Source organism: Clytia hemisphaerica, unplaced genomic scaffold (genome assembly GCF_902728285.1).
Source record: "Clytia hemisphaerica strain Z4C2 unplaced genomic scaffold, Clytia hemisphaerica genome assembly, whole genome shotgun sequence".
In the NCBI taxonomy this organism is placed as follows: Eukaryota; Metazoa; Cnidaria; class Hydrozoa; order Leptothecata; family Clytiidae; genus Clytia; species Clytia hemisphaerica.
This window is the reverse complement of record NW_027104175.1, coordinates 2,409,258-2,428,793: the sequence shown is the minus strand read 5'-3', so window position 1 is coordinate 2,428,793 and position 19,536 is coordinate 2,409,258. Positions and strand designations below refer to the sequence as shown.

Genomic DNA, 19,536 nt, shown 5'->3' with positions numbered 1-19,536 from the left:
GGAGTAAATTTCTCTGATCTTATAGACTCGTCATAAATGTGGAGGTTCTTTAAAACTTCCACCATTTCACCAACTTGCCGCCTGGTCTTTAGGCTAGGTAGATTGATGAGTCGTAGCCGATCTTCGTATGAGTAGTTTCTATAGCAACTAACTAGCCTTGTAGCTCTTCGTTGGACGCCCTCGATTGCATTGATATGTTTGATTAGCCTTGGAGACCATACTACATGTGCATATTCCAAATGGGGTCTGACAAATGCAATGAAAAGCGTTCGAAACATATCTGGTGAGAGAAATTCGAAGCTCCTGCTAATCAAGCCAACGATAGAGTTAGCTTTCTTGATTTTACTGAATATATGGGCTTCAAAGGTCAGGTCACTATCGATTATCACTCCTAGATGTTTTTCTTGGTCAACATGTTCTAGAACAGATCCTGCTATGGTATAGGGATGGACATATTTGATGTTCCAAAATTAACCCAGTGTTAAAACATGACACTTGTTCGGATGAAATTCTAAAAGCCAGTCCTTTGACCAAATTTTAAACCCTTAGAGTTCACTTATTCTCATTTTTGCTCATTTCCACCCTTACAGTGTACTTTGGGAAGCTTGGAAAAAAGGGCCGCACGTACGGTAGGTCGTTTACCTTGAGTCCCCCCCCCCCGTGGATCTATGCTTATGTGTATTGAAACGTGGCAAGCCGTGCAATATGTTCTATTTTACTATCAAACATTTTTAATTAATGAAGTGTATTCACACGCTGTACTGTTTGGTTGGTACAGAAAGAAAAACGAGCTAGAATCCGTTAAATGCTAAGCGACCCCAGCCCTGACCCGAAAATTGGAGCTGCTAATAAAAAACAATGTGTATTGCATCAAGAGTGAACAAAAACTAGATCGTAAATAATGTTTTACTAGATTCTGTATTCAAGCAAATTAGATCCGTGCAAAAGAAAGAAGAGGCTCTAAGTTATCCATCGAGCTATGAACGAACTTCTAATTCCTTCTAGATTTGAAGATATGACGGTTTAAAATTTAAAGTTTAAAGTCAATTAAGTCAATTTACTAAAAAGAACCTTTCAAAAAGATGCACTATAAAACTGCTGATAAATAAACATGCTTTTTTGAGCTAATTGAATAAATAAATTCCCTTTGTTTTATTTCCAACATTATTGTTTGCGAACCGTAATGTAAAAAGTAAATAACTGGTGTTGTTATTATGATAAAAGGTTTTTTCTTTCATTGCATATAATATCTTTCTTATCTTTATGTATTTGTTTTTAAAGAAAAATATTTCAATTCTATTAATAATTAAACAACTTAGGTTCCCACTTTAGGTTCCCACTTAGGTTCCCCCATCCCACTTTTCCGGTGTTCATTTAGGTTACCACTTAGGTTCCCCCATCCCACTTTTCAGGTGTTCATTTAGGTTCCCACTTAGGTTCCCCCATCCCACTTTTCCGGTGTTCATCATTTAGGTTCCCACTTAGGTTCCCCCATCCCACTTTTCCGGTGTTCATTTAGGTTCCCACTTAGGTTCCCCCATCCCACTTTTCCGGTGTTCATTTAGGTTCCCACTTTAGGTTCCCAGGTTCCCCCATCCCACTTATCCGGTATGCCGTGTTTCTTGTGATTGGTTTGGAATATAAAAACATTTATTTTATAAGAACAAAATTTCCAAAAAAGAGGCAATAATTTAAGCACAGGTCCAAGCAACAAATCTGGTACTAGCGTAATGATAAGAAAGCTACGAGAGAAAAAAGAATTTGCGATTTTTTTGTATTTTTTTTAATGATGAAATAAATATACTGAAAAAAGAATAGATAAATTATAAAGTATAAATACTTTTTCAAAATAATTATGAAAAAATTTGAATAAATTATAATTATGTTTTTAATTAAATTAGTGTGATTATATTAAAAAGTATTTTATTAGAAATCCGTTTTTGTTCATTGTTTACTTCATTTTCGTTTTCGTTTTTTGTGTAATTTCCTTTGTGTTTCATTGGTTTTTCCTTTTGTTGTTGTTTGTTGTTGTTTGTTGTTGTTTGATTGGTTGATACGGTAGCCTGTGTTTACCATCCAAAAAGCTTTAATGCTAAAAAAATTAATAAAAATATGTTTTAACTTTTTAGTTCCCAATTCAGATGACTAGAAAGTTACATTTAGAAAGTAAACTTTGAAATCTGGCTGGTTATTTAATAATGAAAAATCTAATATCAAATCACGAAGCTAAAGCTGTTGCAAAAAAAAATTAGTTTGTGGTAATGTGCGATTGACTCAGTAGTCGAATCATTGATAAGTGATGTACTAAGAAATACTTACAGCTTAATGATCCAAAGCCTTCTTTTTCAGTGTGGATGAGTCGTTTCAACTCCCATAATTTATCTTCAAGTTGTTCTCTCAATCGGATGAACTTGCATGAGCCCAAAGCAACACAGTGATCGTAAGCTTTGAAGATTTCAGTACTTCCATACAACAATTCCTTTCTGAGTTGAAGTCTACATTTTCGTGTTTCACCCATATCCTCTCTTAATTCGTTGACCAATTTTTGGACAGCTTTATAAGCAAGTCTAGCTTTGTCCAAGAAACAGTCACCTGGTAGAGAGATAGTAATAATGAATACATTATCTTGAATCAAGGATCAGGGTTGTGTTTTGAATCATCAAAACATTTAAGAATCAATGATATGAAAGCTTATATTTAAATTTGATGTATAACCATCCCACTGGAGATTGACAACAAAAAAATTAATCTTAATGAAGAATAAGGCTTTATTTCTACAATGTTCTTTACTTTAAGATATTTTCAATACCTTTTAAATCATCATCATTTTGGTAGAGTATTCGTAGTAGAGTTTTGAATAAGTATAATGAGAAAGTTGCTTTTGGTTTATAAAACATACCTTTGAATTTCTTTTCAATCTCCGAACGTCCCCATTTCAAACATGTGAAATGTTCCAATTTGTATTTGCTGCAATAACATGATGGTTTGACAACACCTTGGCATTTCTTCAAGATACATTCTTTGCTATCAGTAGCAGAACCAACACATTTTTTACCACCGTCTTTACGTCCAATACACTTTCGAGATTTGATTTGAACTCCTTTTCCACATGTCTTGCTGCATTCTGAGTAGCCTGACCAAGCTCCCCAGGTACCATCGACTGAGCATTTTTTGATTTCACAATCAGTGTATTGTGTATATGGTTTCCTTTACAATCTTTACCGCCATCTTTCTTTCCTTTACATTTTCTTTGTCTATATCGATGTCCTTTGCCACACTTCTTATCACAAGTTGAGTATTTGGACCATTGACCCCAGGAGCCGTGAGTTGGACAATATTCTTTGATATGACAATCCTTGTATTCTTTGTCTTTGCCAGCACAATCTTTACCGCCATATTTCTTTCCGTCACATTTTCTGTATCTGTAGTGTTTTCCTTTGCCGCAAGTTTTATCACAAGTTGAAAAGTCTGACCATTCTCCCCAGTAACCATCGACAGAACAGTATTTGATTTGACAATCTTGGTATTGTTTATCGACACCGACACAATCTTTGCCGCCATATTTCTTTCCATCGCATTTTCTGTATCTGTAGTGGGTTCCTTTGCCACATGGTTCACTGCAAGTTGAGTATTTAGACCATTGACCCCAGGATCCATCATTTGGACAATACTTGATATGGCAATCTTTGTACTCTTTGTCTTTACCACCACAGTCTTTACCGCCATATTTCTTTCCATCACATTTTCTATATCTGTAGTGTGATCCTTTGCCGCATGTCTTGTCACAAGTTGAGTAAGAAGACCATTCTCCCCAGTATCCATCGACAGAACAGTATTTGATATGACAGTCTTGATATTGTTTATCGACACCGACACAATCTTTGCCGCCATATTTCTTTCCGTCGCATTTTCTGTATCTGTAGTGGGTTCCTTTGCCACATGGTTCACTGCAAGTTGAGTATTTCGACCATTGACCCCAGGAACCATCGACTGGACAGTATGATTGAATTTGACAATCCTTATATTCTTTGCCTTTTCCTTCGCATCCTTTGCCACCGTGCTTCTGGCCAACGCATTTTCTGTATCTGTAGTGTGATCCTTTGCCGCAAGTTTTGTCACAAGTTGAGTATGATGACCATTCTCCCCAGTAACCATCGACTGGACAATGAACTCCAGTGTCACAATCTGCATAGTATTTGCTATTTCCGCTACAGTAATCTCCACCATATTGCTGGCCTTCACATTTTCTTGTTCTGTAGTATGTTCCTTTGCCACAAGTGACACTACATTTCGAGTACTCTTCTGACCAACTGCTCCATTGACCATTGACTGGACAGTAAACACCAGTTTTGCAATCGGAGTATTGCTTGTCAACTCCTTTGCAATCTTTTCCCCCATGTTTTTGTCCTTCACAAGTTCTTGTTCGGTAATATGTTCCAATTCCACAGGTCTTGCTGCATTTTGAGTAGGCTGACCAGGAACTCCATTTTCCTCCTACTGGACAATAGACACCAGAATTGCAATCAGCATAGTGTTTGTCACTTCCTTCACAATCTTTGCCGCCATATTTCTTTCCTTCACATTTTCTGTATCTGTAATAAGTTCCTTTTCCGCAGGTGGCACTGCATTTAGAGTAGGCTGACCATGATCCCCAGTAACCATCAACTGGACAATATTTGACTTGACAGTATTTCTTTTCTTTGTCATAACCTTCACAATACTTGCCGCTGTATTTCTGATGCAAACATTTTCTTGTTCTGATTTGGTATCCTTTTCCACAAGTAGCACTGCATTCAGAGTAGTCAGACCAGTGTCCCCAGGAACCATCAATAGGACAGTATTCGATGATGTGACAGCTCTTGTATTCTTTGTCTTTTCCTTCGCAATCTTTACCGCCATAATTCTTGCCTTCACATTTTCTGTATCTGTAGTAGGTACCTTTACCGCAAGTTTTGTCACAGGTTGAGTACTCTGACCATGATCCCCAATATCCGTTGATTGGACAATACTTGACGTGACAGTCATCGTATTCTTTGTCATCTCCTGAACAATATTTGCCTCCGTAACTCTGTCCTAAACATTTTCTTGTTCTGTAGTATTTTCCTTTACCGCAGGTTTCACTGCAGGTCGAAAAGCTTGACCATTCTCCCCAGTAACCATCGATTGGACAATATTTAACATGGCAGTCTTTGTAGTGTGTGTCTTTTCCTTCACAATCTTTGCCGCCATATTTCTGGTCAACGCATTTTCTTGTTCTGTAGTAGGTACCTTTGCCGCAAGTCTTGCTGCAGGTTGAAAAGTCAGACCATTCTCCCCAATAACCATCAATTGGACAATATTTGATATTACAATCTTTGTATTCTTTGTCTTTACCAGCACAATCTTTACCGTCATATTTTTTGCCTTCACATTTTCTGTATCTGTAGTGGGTTCCTTTACCGCAAGTTTCGCTACATTTGGAGAAGTCTGACCATTCTCCCCAGTTGCCGTTGATTGGACAGTATTTGACGTGGCAATCTTCGTACTCAGTATCGTATCCTTTGCATTCTGCTCCTTCATACTTTTGTCCCAAGCATTTTCTTGTTCTGTAGTATTTTCCCTTTCCACATGTTTTGCTGCAGGTTGAAAAGCTCGACCATTCTCCCCAGTAACCATCAATTGGACAGTATTTGATTTGGCAATCTTTGTAGTGGGTGTCTTTTCCTTCGCAATCTTTGCCGCCATATTTCTTATCAATGCATTTTCTTGTTCTGTAGTGATTTCCTTTACCGCAAGTCTTGTCACAAGTTGAGTAAGAAGACCATTCTCCCCAGTAACCATCGATGGGACAGTAGACTCCAGAGTAGCATTCTTCGTACTCCTTATCGTTTCCTTTGCAATAATCTCCTCCGTATTTCTGATTCAAACATTTTCTTGTTCTGTAGTATGATCCTTTGCCGCAAGTTACACTGCATTTTGAGTAGTCAGACCAACTGCTCCATTGACCATGGATTGGACAGTAAACACCAGTGTTACAATCTTCATATTGTTTGTCAACTCCTTCGCAATCTTTTCCTCCATATTTTTTTCCATCACAAGTTCTTGTTCGGTAATATTCTCCGATTCCACAGGTCTTGCTGCATTTTGAGTAAGCTGACCAGGAACTCCATTTTCCTCCTACTGGACAATAGACACCTGAATCGCAATCAGCGTAGTGTTTATCATTTCCTTCGCAATCTTTGCCGCCATATTTCTTTCCTTCACACTTTCGGTATCTGTAATAAGTTCCCTTTCCGCAGGTGGCACTACATTTAGAGTAGGCTGACCATGATCCCCAGTAACCATCCACTGGGCAATATTTGACTTGACAGTCTTTGTAGTATTCTGCATCACCTTCACAATACTTGCCATTGTATTTCTGTCCCAAGCATTCTCTCTTTCGGTAGTGTTTTCCTTTGCCACAAGTTGCGCTGCATGTTGAGAAGTCAGACCATTCTCCCCAGTAACCATCAATTGGACAATATTCTTTGATATGGCAGTCTTCGTAATGTGTGTCCTTTCCTTCACAATCTTTACCGCCGTATTTCTTGGCAATGCATTTTCTTGTTCTGTAGTGATTTCCTTTGCCGCAAGTCTTGCTGCAGGTTGAGAAATCTGACCATTCTCCCCAATAACCATCGATGGGACAATATTTGATTTGACAGTCTTCGTAGTAAGTGTCATCACCTTCACAATATTTGCCATCGTATTTATATCCCAAACATTTTCTTGTTCTGTAGTAGGTTCCTTTTCCGCAAGTTTTGTCACATGTCGAGAAACTTGACCATTCTCCCCAGTAACCATCAATTGGACAATATTTGATTTGACAATCTTTGTAGTGTGTGTCCTTTCCTTCACAATCTTTACCGCCATAATTCTTGCCAATGCATTTTCTTGTTCTATAGTGGTCTCCTTTACCGCAAGTCTTGCTGCAGGTTGAAAAGTCTGACCATTCTCCCCAATAACCATCTATAGCGCAATATTCTTTGATATGGCAATCTTTGTATTCTTCGTCTTTTCCTGGGCAATAATCACCACCATATTTCTGGCCTTCACATTTTCTTGATCTGTAACGAGTTCCTTTGCCACAAGTTTTGGAGCAAGTTGAGAAACCAGACCATTTCCCCCAGTGACCATGGATAGGACAGTATGCAACTCGGCAATCCTTGTATTCGGTGTCTTTTCCGTCGCAATATTTACCGCCATAGTATTGTCCAACACATTTTCGTTTTCTGTAATGTGATCCTTTACCGCATGTTTTGTCACAGGTTGTGAAGCTTGACCATTCTCCCCAGTATCCATCAATTGGACAATATTTGATGCGACAGTCTTTGTATTCTGTGGCGTCTCCTTTGCAATCTTCACCTCCATAATTTTTGCCAATGCATTTTCTTGTTCTGTAGTAAGTTCCGTTACCACAGGGTTTGTCACAAGTTGAAAAGTCTGACCATTCTCCCCAGTAACCATCAATTGGACAATATCCAACATTACATTTGACTTTGTTTTTTGGGTATCCTTCACAATCTTTACCGCCATTGGCTGGGGAAGGTGAATTACACTTTCTGTATCTGATTTTGTGTCCCTCACCACACGTGGTGCTACATTCTCCGAATTCTCCCCAAATACTCCATCCTCCATTAACTATGAAAACAAAAATTAACAATCACCAACACTGATACAAACAAATCTCAAGTCACATATGAAACGATGACACTTAAAGATAGAATTTTGGCAAAGCTTTCTTTTTTTTAAAAGGGTTCTGCTTTATTTTAACAAGTAGGTTCAGACTAGTTTTCAGTGATCTTTTTTTTACTGCTAGATCTAAATTCTAATCGAGTTTTACAGCTCAGAATGACAATTGAGGATCCTGAATGTTAAACAGAACAGAAAGATATTTACCTTTTGTTGGTTTGACTGATCCACAGATTGCTTCTTTGATTTGATGGACAAAGTCTTCATTGTTCAAGCTGGCAAATCTGTCATCTCCCACAAGCTTCGTTTTATGGATGTATTTTTCATCAACCATTTTCTTCAATTGACGATCATTGAATTGACCGATAGCAACAACAAGGATTTTGATGCCTTTCTCTTGGATATGCTTTGCAGCTTCGATTAATCCTGCTTCTCCGCCAGTGCCAGTGTTTGCTAAACCATCAGTCAACAAAACTATGATTCTTTGAGCTTGTTTGTTGTCACCACATCCTTGGCTTGTCAATAGTTCTTGACCTCTTTCCAAGCCATCTCTAGTGTTAGTTCGTTGATATGGGAATCGTTTTATTTTTCCAACGTAAGATTTGAAGTCGTAGACATTATCATAATCTTTACATTTGATTTGGGTTTCAGCTTTTTTACCGTAAGTAACGACTGCAGCTTTATTTCCATTTTCTTCCATTCCGATAGTAGTTTGGATGGTGCTGATGAATTTTTTGGATCTTTCATGGTCTTCCTCAGTGATTGTACCAGATGAATCAACAACCCAGACTAGTTCCACTGGTGTACATGCTAAATATGAGGGATAGAAACAGGTCAGTTTATAGAGTTGTACTCTTGCTAATTTGGGCTCGAACGGACAATCTTATTTGCTCGAGCTACACAGAGATTCTAACCATAGAAAATATTCCGAATTGAAATTAAATCTTCTTGATAAAAGTTAAAAAAAATTGAAAGCTGTACACTTACTTTTATCGGCTGCTTCGTAAGCGGCTTGTGTAAAAACAGCCAGGGTCGCTACAAGAACGACCAAAATCAACCTCATCTTGGTTGATTTGTATTTGTGTTACTTCTTTGTGTATTTGATTTGTTGGTGTTGTTGAAGTGTGATTTGAACCTTTAAAATTTCTACCCTTTTATACAAGTCAACTTACGAAATGCGTCCGTCGTATAACGACGTTGTTTTTGTCTTTTTTACGAGTCGTAAAATCGAGGAAAGAGATAGAATATCGTATTTTTTTTATCAAAACAACCAAAATAACTCGCCCTCTTTCTTAGTCAGTCGGGAAATGATGGAAAAATAAATAGGTCCTGGAAAAAGAATAAAGTAGACAAAACAAGTGGTCTTTGACTACAAGTCATCTTTTATTACAATATATTTTCAAAGCGGAATCGATTACGAAGTTTAATCACTTTTTTCGTCTCAAGAAGTCAAAAAAGTATTTATGATATTTTAACTCCGGTATGGTTACCAGGACGACATTCTAAATTTATATTTAATAGAATGAAAGAGACGAAGAAAAAAATGTTTTCTTCCTTTTTCATGCACTTTTACATTGATAGATTTGAGCAAGCAATGTATTGTACCTTACAATATGAATATTTTGAAAGTTAGGTTATCTGTTTTTCGAATCTTTCAAAAACATTATGTGAATCCTTAGGAAGTTTTTCGGTTCTTTAAAGAGTTACGTGAATACGTAAGAAGTTTTTCGAATCTTTCAAAAGTTTTGTGAATCCTTAGGAAGTTTATCGAATCTTTTAAAAGTTATACGAATCCCTAGTAAGTTTTCGAATCTTTCAAAAGTCATGTGAATACCTAAGAAGTTTTTCGAATCTTTCAAAAGTTTTGTGAATCCTTAAGAAGTTTATCGAATCTTTTAAAAGTTATATGAATCCCTAGTAAGTTTTCGAATCTTTCAAAAGTCATGTGAATACCTAAAAAGTTTTTCGAATCTTTCAAAAATTTATGTGAATCTTTAGGAAGTTTTTCGAATCTTTTAAAAGTTATGTGAATCCTTAGGAAATTTTTCGAATCTTTTAAAATTTATGTGAATCCTTGGGAAGCTTTCGAATCTTTTAAAATTGATATGAATCTTTAGGAAGTCTTGGAATCTTTTAAAATCTATGTGAATTCTTAGGAAGTTTTCGAATATTTTAAGAGTTATGTGAATCCTTAGGAAGTTTTCAAATCGTTTAAAAGTTATGTGAACCCTTAAGAATTTTTCGAATCTTTTAAAAGTTATGTGAACCCTTAGGAAGTTTTCGAATCTTTTGAAATTTATGAGAATCCTTAGGAAGTTTTCGAATCTTTTAAAAGTTATGTGAATCCTTAGGCAGATTTCGAATCTTTTAAAAGTTATGTGAATCCTTAGGAAGTTTTCGAATCTTTTAAAAGTTATGTGAACCCTTAGGAAGTTTTCGAATCTTTTAAAAGTTATGTGAACCCTTAGGAAGTTTTCGAATCTTTTAAAATTTATGAGAATCCTTAGGAAGTTTTCGAATCTTTTAAAAGTTATGTGAATCCTTAGGCAGATTTCGAATCTTTTAAAAGTTATGTGAATCCCTAGAAAGTTTTCGAATCTTCAGGCAGTTCTTCTAATTCTTGAAAAATTTTGTGAATTCTGAAAAAGTTTTTCCAATCTACAAAAAATGTTTTGAATCTTTGTTTCGTGAGTATTCAATATTCAATAAGTCTAATAAGTTCAGAATTAGAATAAGTTAAGAATTGTCAGTGAGTTTTTCGAATCTTTGGAAATTTATGTCATTTCTTATTTTTTTTGTTTTTTGAATCCTTTATTTGAAAATCATTGAAAAGTTGTGTAAATCACGAAAGGTTATGCTACCTAGAGTTCTTTAGAAAAGAAAGTTCTTTGAAAAAATTCAAGCTACTTGTATAAGCATCTCAATAATTTTTAGGGCAGATTTGGCAGGTTATAATTAAGGGCAGTTCAGATTCATCAATTCACTACAATCTATTTGATACTGTTGACAAGTATAATGGACAGACACTTGCAGGCACGACGTGACGGTTGCCAGACATTGTCAAAATATTGTCAACCTGGAAGCAATTAAGAAAAGAAAATACTGCAACAATGATAGGGCTTCTAATATCACAATATATATATTTCCTTGTTTGTGGTATTTTAATTAGTTGTTTAAAGCCATTTAAATGCTAATCGAGTGTAAGTTATTTACTCCCTTCCTAGTTACTGCGAGTTAGGATTTTTACAAAAGACCACTCTTTTCAGATTAATTAAATCTACTAACGATTCGTTGGGAAGTCTCAAGGTAGGGATGTTTTGCGATTACTAAGGATGAATTGGAATATATAAGGATTCGTAGCGAGTATTCAGGATTTTCTTTTTGAATTAAGATCAATAAAGATGCGTATGGATTAGTTAGTGGCGTTATAGTGTTTCTTAGAAATCCATAAAGTCCCCTATTGAGGATTTATTGAATTTGAAGTCTACTACTGAGATTGTTTTGGATTTACTGGAACATACCCCCTTCTCACAAGCCCGGTGGGAATTTTTCAGCCAATTGGGGTAAAAATAACGGACCAAAACGCAATTGGGATCGATTTTCAGGTTTTTTTTATTTTTTTTTATTTTTTTTTTTTATTTTATAGCAATATATTTCGCAGGTCTATTGACCTCTATGAAACAGAACTTATGATTTTACATTTTATAAAGTTTTTTCTCCCATTCTTTTATCAAACGCTCTTTGAAGACTTGTAAGGACGGTGCTTCAACAATATCTTCTTCTAGATCATTCCAAGGTTTCACACTTCTGTAAAAAAGAGAGTTGCTTTGGTAGCCTCTCATACCGTCATTAGCAAAGTTCCTTTGAAGCTCGTAATCGTGCTGACGTCGTGGTCGTGTTCGAGGAGTAAATTTCTCTGATCTTATAGACTCTTCATAAATGTGGAGGTTCTTGAAAACTTCCACCATATCACCAACTTGCCGCCTGGTCTTTAGGCTAGGTAGATTGATGAGTCGTAGCCGATCTTCGTATGAGTAGTTTCTATAGCAACTAACTAGCCTTGTAGCTCTTCGTTGGACGCCCTCGATTGCATTGATATGTTTGATTAGCCTTGGAGACCATACTACATGTGCATATTCCAAATGGGGTCTGACAAATGCAATGAAAAGCGTTCGAAACATATCTGGTGAGAGAAATTCGAAGCTCCTGCTAATCAAGCCAACGATAGAGTTAGCTTTCTTGATTTTACTGAATATATGGGCTTCAAAGGTCAGGTCACTATCGATTATCACTCCTAGATCTTTTTCTTGGTCAACATGTTCTAGAACAGATCCTGCTATGGTATAGGGATGGGCATATTTGATGTTCCAAAATTCACTTTTAAGGCTAGAGATTTGAATTCCATTTTTTGAGCCATAAGACTCACTGGGGATGGAAAAAATAGCACATTATTTTGCAGTGAGGATTTGCTTATATGATTATTTTCAGCGGGGACAAAATTTAGAGTATAATTTTCCACTTAGGACGATATTTTGGACAATTTTTCCAGTGGGAAGGGTTCCCAGTGGGTCTGCGAGAACGGGGTGTTGGAATATCTTAGGTAAATCCATTGTTCATTCTTAGGGTTGTTTTAAGATTCATAGAAGATTTATGCATTTGTTGTTTCTTTTGTTGAAGATGTTTGTGACTTTCTTGTTGGTTACTGTCGGTGAAAATTATGATACTATCCATGGAGGTAATAAAAATATAGATGGAGATACCACTCCTACTATTCTATTGTATTGTATCGTTGATAGCAAACTGTTGCTTTGTTGCTTTGGGAAAAAGCCATTAATTTTGCTTTCGCTCATGGGAATACTTGAGTCGAAGAGAATTTGAATAAAATCACGCTACATTTTTAATTTGTTTATTGTGTGATGACAGTTTTGTTCATAAAACATAAGAAACCCTTGCCAGAATAAGCACAGAACATCGGATTTGAAATGTTCGCTGCTCAGGGAATCCTCGGCAAATTTTGTCAATTTTTACATATTTTCTAATGCCAATCTTTCAACTATATTCTATCAAAATTTTGGGGCAGCTGCTATTTTAGATCTAAAAATATTTATAGCAAAGAACCTTCCACAAACAACAAAGAATTCGCAAGATTTGAAGAAGTTTACCTCTCGAAAGTTTCCTGATAAAATAAAATCTTCTTTTAAAACTATAAAGAAATTATTACTCGAGAGAAATTCGCATTTTACCTAAAAATACGAAGTTTTGTTGGACAGAATAACTTTACTTTAGTTCTTATAATTTATATCTTGACTAATTTTTGCTATCAAGGATTGGTAATCAAAGGAGGCCGATTTGAAAGAAATTTCTAAAGAGTTTTATGACTTCTCTGGCTATTACAGAAAGTTGTTACTCCATCAAACTTTTATTACCTCTATGTACTATCTAAACTCAGTATGAATAGGATACATGGTGAAATGACCTTTGCCCCTGTGACAATTTTCCCCTGGAATTCCCCCCAGACAATTACCCTCCCCAGACAATTGCATGATTTTCACAAGAGCCACTTTTGATTTTAGTGTTTTTGACCGTTTAGCTCTAATTCAAGTGGTTGTAACTTTTATCTAAGAAAGGTTAAGAAAACTTATCACGGGTTTGAAAGAAACCATCAGTTCAAATATTTTTTCACATTATTTGCTTATTTTTTATGTCCATCTTTTATTATTTTTAAAGAATCATTGATTTGATTCCTGAAATTAAAATGCTCTAAATTATATTTTCAACGGTGTGTGATATGTTGCATTTGAAGCATCGGTTTGAAAATGAAAAACAAAACACAGATTACACTTAAAAGCGAATAGACTTTTAAAAAGTAGTAAAGGTAACTGCAATATAAACTGTAAGCAACTGGTGAATCAGGAAGATAAAATATTTTATTTCTTTAGTAGATCTCTGTATTGGCCCCACATCTCTTGTTTTTCCCTTAAAGATAAGTCTCTCAAACCCTTAAAATGAATCTTTGATATTACATTTCCTTGTTAATCAAATGAATGGACTGTTACAGTGAGTCACCAGAGCCTTAGACATGTTAGGTATTAAGCATCCTACGAGGATATCTTGTGAACAATTATCTTACAATTGAATGCATTGATAATTGCATAATTGCTTTGGCTAATTAATTATATTTTACCTTACAACTTATTTGTGGTTCTTTTTACTGACAGTAAGCACTTTTCTTTTGAACAATGCATTTCCCGAACAAACCTGAACGTCGTTATGTTCAATATCTGAATTTCTTACTTTTCACTTTTCTTTCCGTAGTTAAAACTGTTAATTAGCGATTTTGGAACAATTGAACTACCCTGTGTCAAACAAACAGTCGCGTGTACTTTCGTAATTAGTTAATGCTTTCAATTAGCCATGGTCTGGATAAACTGAGAATAGAAAGAAATTTTCTCAGTGAATCTTTTTTTAAACAAGGATTTGTTTTTTATTATATTCCATTTTCTAATCCAAACTTTTCCTCGAAACATTTTCATTTTGGAAACTTTATTTTACCCCCGGGGGGGGGGTACTTAGGCAAAAGGAGGGTACGGTATGAGCCGCCCTTAAGGGTACCCACTAAGGGTCGGAAAAATAGGAAAATTTCAACTTTTTACCCCCTGAAAGATCAAAATTTTGTCAAAATAGGTCAAATTTGTCCCGCTAAGGGTCGTAAAATTCCCGAAATTTTCCTTTGGTTTCTTCTTTTTAGTCCCAGTAAGAGTCCAAAGTTTGAAAGTCGGGTGGCACCCCCCGTCAGCTCGCAACCCTAGTACCTCTCCCCCCCCCCGGGATTTTACCTCAGCTTATACCTTTTTGATTATGTCGACATCTTTTAGCATCTTTCCTTTAATCTAAAAAAGTCCAACCAAACTACAGGTGACTGATTCAAGGTGATGTATACAGGATTATACTTTCTTCATTTGTTTCATTTGATTTTTACTTCTCTAAAATACACACTTGTCAATGAAAAATAACTCCCTCCAAATGACTACACGGTTTTTATAAGAATGTACTTTATAAAAATACAAGTTTTTTATAAGAACATCCAAAATTTTTGAAGCCTTCGGATGTTCTTACAATCAGAAAAATGAAATTCAGTAAAATAATGATGAGAAATAGTGCAAAATGACTCTTCAATGTGTCTGAAAGGGGAGGGAAGTTAAGAAAAACACTTTTGAAGTCGTTGCATTGCTTTTGAATTGCTTTTGAGGGAACCAAAGCTAAAATCAGCGTTTTGATACTAGTGTAAGCCAGTTAATCAAGCCGTTGTGGTTTTCCCTTGTGGTTAGACTGCAGTGGGTGACTTTCAGCTTTGGATGGGTTTGAAAAGCACCCAGAACCTCTTGGGAACTTGTTTTTGATCGATATTGAAATATTTGGCAAATATTGCAGAAGTCTGCAAACCTTTTGTCCATGATTGTAACTTTCTGAGTTTTAAGCCTAAATGTTCTTAACATGCTCTTATTTTCACTATTTGTTGAGTATTTTTGTCCATTTTCTTAAGAAATCGGTCTTTTTAGAGTCTGCGAAGCCTTTAAATGTTCTTAACATTTTTGCCATCAAAGCCTTATATTCTTATATAGTTTGTTCTTATAAAAAACGTGATGATCATCATGAAATGGCCTTAAAGATGAAAATATTTTAATAATATAACAATCATGGAATTTGGCAACTGAACCTAAGGAATGCAATTTAACAGCTTTTCTTAACTGTTAATTGATAACTGTTCCCAGAAAGGATTAAAAAGATCATCGAAGTTCCTTTTCATTTAGCTTCAGGCATATATTACATGGGGATTACATATTAAGTTTAGATTGAATTTGGTTCCCATATCGTAAGAATAATTTAGGATGATATTCCCCAAAAAGTTAAAGATTTTGTTTTTAAATAAGAGTGATATCGTTTGCAAGAGGAAAAGAAAAATATTTTTCGTTTATATCAGCACAATATAACAACAGGCAGACACTGTCCTGATATGAAATATGTGTCTGATATGAAACGGGAACACTTATGTAAAAATAGTACCTTTAAGAATATCCATTGGAAAACACCATTCTTATAACAAAAAGTGTGTACATACTAAAATCACTAAAAGTAATCACTTTTTTTGCGTATGGGAAGTTTTAAGACGATAATTGATTGGAGTTTGATCATTTTGCGGGTAAGATATTCGCCACGTGTACTTTCTTATCAAAACAACAACATCAGAAGTAGCCAAACAATGCGATCATTAAACAACCGACCAATCAAGGAAAGTCTTACGGAAAATCGTAAAAGTTGTTCTATTTCGTAACAGTCTGGGTCCTTCTTACTATTTAACCAGCTTTCGTAGACTAAAAAAATCATATCTAAGTGAAGGTTTGAAAAGGATTGTGTATTGATAAATTAATTTTTAAAAGATATATTGGACAAGTGAGACATATGCATAGAAATTGCTTTAATTTCCGTCAGGTAAGATTAGATTATTTCCACATAGCGTCAGTTATCAACAAATACACTTTTTCGACCGTAGTCGCGCGGTCAGGCGCGTGCCACTTAATTATGTAATTATCCCCCTAAACTCGATCCAATCCTTTTTTGACACATTTTTCTATTGTCTATAAGTAGGCACTTCAGTCACGTGACTAAAAGTTGTCGCGAAAATTTAGCGGGGAATCGTTTCTTTATAAAGACGGGGTTTTGGATTTTTTCAAAAAAAGGATCCATATTGCTATCGAAAAATGGCAAGGGTTTTTACCAACCTTTTAGAAAACTAATGATTTTGGGCAAAGCTCAAAGGACTGAATTTGTTTCTCCTGTGTGTGCTGTATTTATAGTTTTCTCCAGTAAAATTCTACAGAGCTTTGAAAACTGTTTTCGATCAGAACTTTTTTCTAAGCTTAAATTAAAATATGGCACACCCTGATTATTATAGGGAAAAAACTTAATTTTCCAAAATGTATAAATACTTTATATCCAATATATTGCAGACCATGCCAAAGTTCACTGTTGTGATTTCCAAATTTCCAACATGACCCCCGTCTCAATTTTGATATCTCAAGCGCAGTGTATCCAATGAGCAGGCGAGGGAAATCAGAAGAAAAGCGGCAAAATTTCAGTGGAGAATGAACTGAAACGACTTCTAAAGAAATAAAGTTGGTTAATGTTGTGAAATTAAATGGGTCTTGGTCAATGCATAGTCAATAGAATAAATATACAATTGACATCGGTCTATGTAAGGGACCAATTTGCTCAAAATAGTGTGTGTAAATTTCAGTTTTTGGACTTGATCTAGATAAAAGTGTAAGGGTTAATTTTTGTACTTCATCTGATTATCTCTCTGTCTCTTGCTTGGTCAACTACATTATTTCTACATTAATATTTTTGGAGTACATTGTTTAGAGTACATTTCTTCATGACTCCCACTTGACACAGTCAATATCAATTAATGTGAAATTGGGTAACTTGCATCAGTTGGATCAGTGGAGGCTAACATGCATCTAGTCCAGGAGCTGGAGCTCAACTACTTTTTGCCTTTACTAATTCTGATGGGGGAAAAAGTAGAGAGAGAGAGTCCTATCGCAGCGCCATCATTCAAATCAGAAAGCGAAGATAGTATACGGCAGATTTTCTGACTAACATGCATCACCCTCAAATGACTGACCAATCAAAGCAGCAAAATTTCAAAACAAATGAACAATGCAGCTTCGCTGGCAGCTCTACTCTACAATTTTTGTTTTGATTTAACTTTGTATTTTAAGGACCAGGCAGGTCATAAATTCATTTGAGGGCTATGCATGTTAGCCTCCACTGATGCAAGTTACCCAACTTCACGGTTTCTAGTTTCTAGACGGTGTCAATATAATTAATCGAACACCGAATCAATTGAATGCCATCAAATCGCAATTATTCTATTACATTCGATTGGTTCAATTGCGTTCGAACTTGTTCGAATGGACACTGTCTGGAGTTATTCGGTTATATATATATTGAGTGGGAGATTCTTGTTTTTGGGATTATTTGTGCTAACCAACAGTCTTAAAGTAAACTCAAGTTATTTGGGATGTCGTTCAGATTTAATTTTTTCTCTCTTCAGGAAAAAAACTGCCAGAAAATGAAAAATAGAGAAATAATTCACTGGTATCACTCCTTAAAACCAGATGAGAAAAAAAGCAAGCAAATTGTGGCAAACAAATTTAGGCAAAGTTTTGGCCCTTTTCAATGCTCTGAGAGTGCAATTAGTATGAAGCTTCAACGTTTAAATGTGAAACTACAGAATTTGTCAAAACATAATTCAGATGAGAAGGAAACATATTTGGATCTAGATTTTATTATTCCTGTCCGACAGAATGCCCAGGAAAGAGCTGTCCTAGCATGCAATACTGATAAGGAAGTTCGTCTTACACGTGTTGCCAATGAGCTCAAAAATGAAAATAAGAGTCTCAAAAGGAAATTAGCTTCTTGTGAAGATGTAAGTGAAGCATATCATCAAAAGCTGGGAGAACTTAAGTCCCTTTCTGGTGTATTGTCTGAATCTATAAAAAGTAAAAAAATAGCTCGACTGGAATTAGAAGGATTCAAAAAAAGTTACTTCGAAAAGGAAAAAGAGCTAAATGAGCTTGAAGTCAAATTCAAAAAACTTGATGTCTCTGATAAAGAAAAATCCAAAACTATAAAAAATCTCGACAGGAAAATCCAAAGAAGAGAAAAAGCTCTTGAAGAAAAAATAGAGATTCAAAATAAAAACAAAAAAGATTTCAAAAGCAAAATTGAATTTCTTCAGTCAGAGCTAGATTCTTGTAACAAAACCATAGAAGAGATAAGTTTTAATGCTGCTGAAATTGCTGGTGAAAAGGAAACTCTTCGGAAACATTCTGGTTATTTGAAAAAAACACTTGACAAAACTAAAAGTAGATTAGCCGATGTAGATGGCAAAGATATTGAGAAACTTGAAAATGAATTGGTGATTCTACACTCAAAGGTAAAAACTTTAAATTGTGAGAACAGGCAGCTACAACAGTTTGTTGCACTTTTGCAAGATGATGAAGTTGTAACATTTCATGACGGTAGGTATTGTAATGAAATCCGTGAGGTCATTATGCAACTACTGCAGTTGAATGTCAGTATGAAAAATATTGATGCTGTTATTAAATGTGTGTTAAAGAAGCTAGCCAATAAGGATATTCAAAAGCTTCCTTCAACGGGCGTTAAATATCGATTACAAGAAGAGGCTTTAATTGTAGCAAAATTACAAGTTGGGGAGGCACTGCTTGATGATAAAAATGAAAATAATTGTTTACATGGGGATGGTACATCAAAATACCACAGACATTATCAAAATTTTCAGCTTACTACACAAGATAGAAGGACATTGTCATTTGGACTTGATGAGGTAGCTGGAGGAGATGCTGCATCAGTCATGAAGTATTTTACAGAGGCTATTGAAGACCTTGCTGAAGTAATCTAAATTTTGCAAGCCACATCAGATTTGTTCTTATTCTAATGTTATTTTGTTTGTTTTTTTAGATCTGTATATAACTTTAAAAAAATGACTGATGTAATTTGCATCACACTTTTAAATTTACATGTCATCAGTTTGATGACGCAAAGGAGAACAGACGAAGATGGAAATACCACTTCATTTGTTTCCTTGAAGCAGTTGAAGGCTGTGGACCCGAAGGCGACAGGGTTGGCTTATTTTGACCGGAGAAACAATCCGGTTATTGTTCTTCTGGACGAGGGACGGATTTACAGGCCAGATGCTGGGTGGCCAGAGAAACTGTACGTTTATGAACCTGGCCTTAAGCT

General features: G+C 35.6%; 3 protein-coding genes across 3 annotated transcripts in view; 2 read left to right on the top strand and 1 right to left on the bottom strand.

The window, feature by feature from the left end:
* The window catches only part of LOC136814496 (translin-like), a 90,653-nt gene that overhangs the window by 40,492 nt on the left and 30,625 nt on the right, over positions 1-19,536 (top strand). The window lies entirely within an intron of this gene.
* On the bottom strand, positions 1,761-8,830 carry LOC136814490 (SCO-spondin-like). Its single transcript, XM_067071045.1, is given in 6 exon segments — positions 1,761-2,092; positions 2,320-2,592; positions 2,900-3,149; positions 3,152-7,659; positions 7,918-8,520; positions 8,698-8,830. Coding segments are annotated over 6 exon segments (5,733 nt in total). The 5' UTR covers positions 8,774-8,830; the 3' UTR covers positions 1,761-2,069.
* LOC136814519 (ERC protein 2-like) lies at positions 17,972-19,195 on the top strand. Its single transcript, XM_067071079.1, has one exon. It carries the CDS (start codon positions 17,972-17,974, stop codon positions 19,193-19,195), a length of 1,224 nt encoding a protein of 407 aa, XP_066927180.1.

What these genes read in the sequence shown, in the direction of transcription:
- LOC136814519 (XM_067071079.1), top strand. Translation starts at nt 17,972, where the DNA reads ATGAAGCTTCAACGTTTAAATGTGAAACTACAGAATTTGTCAAAACAT.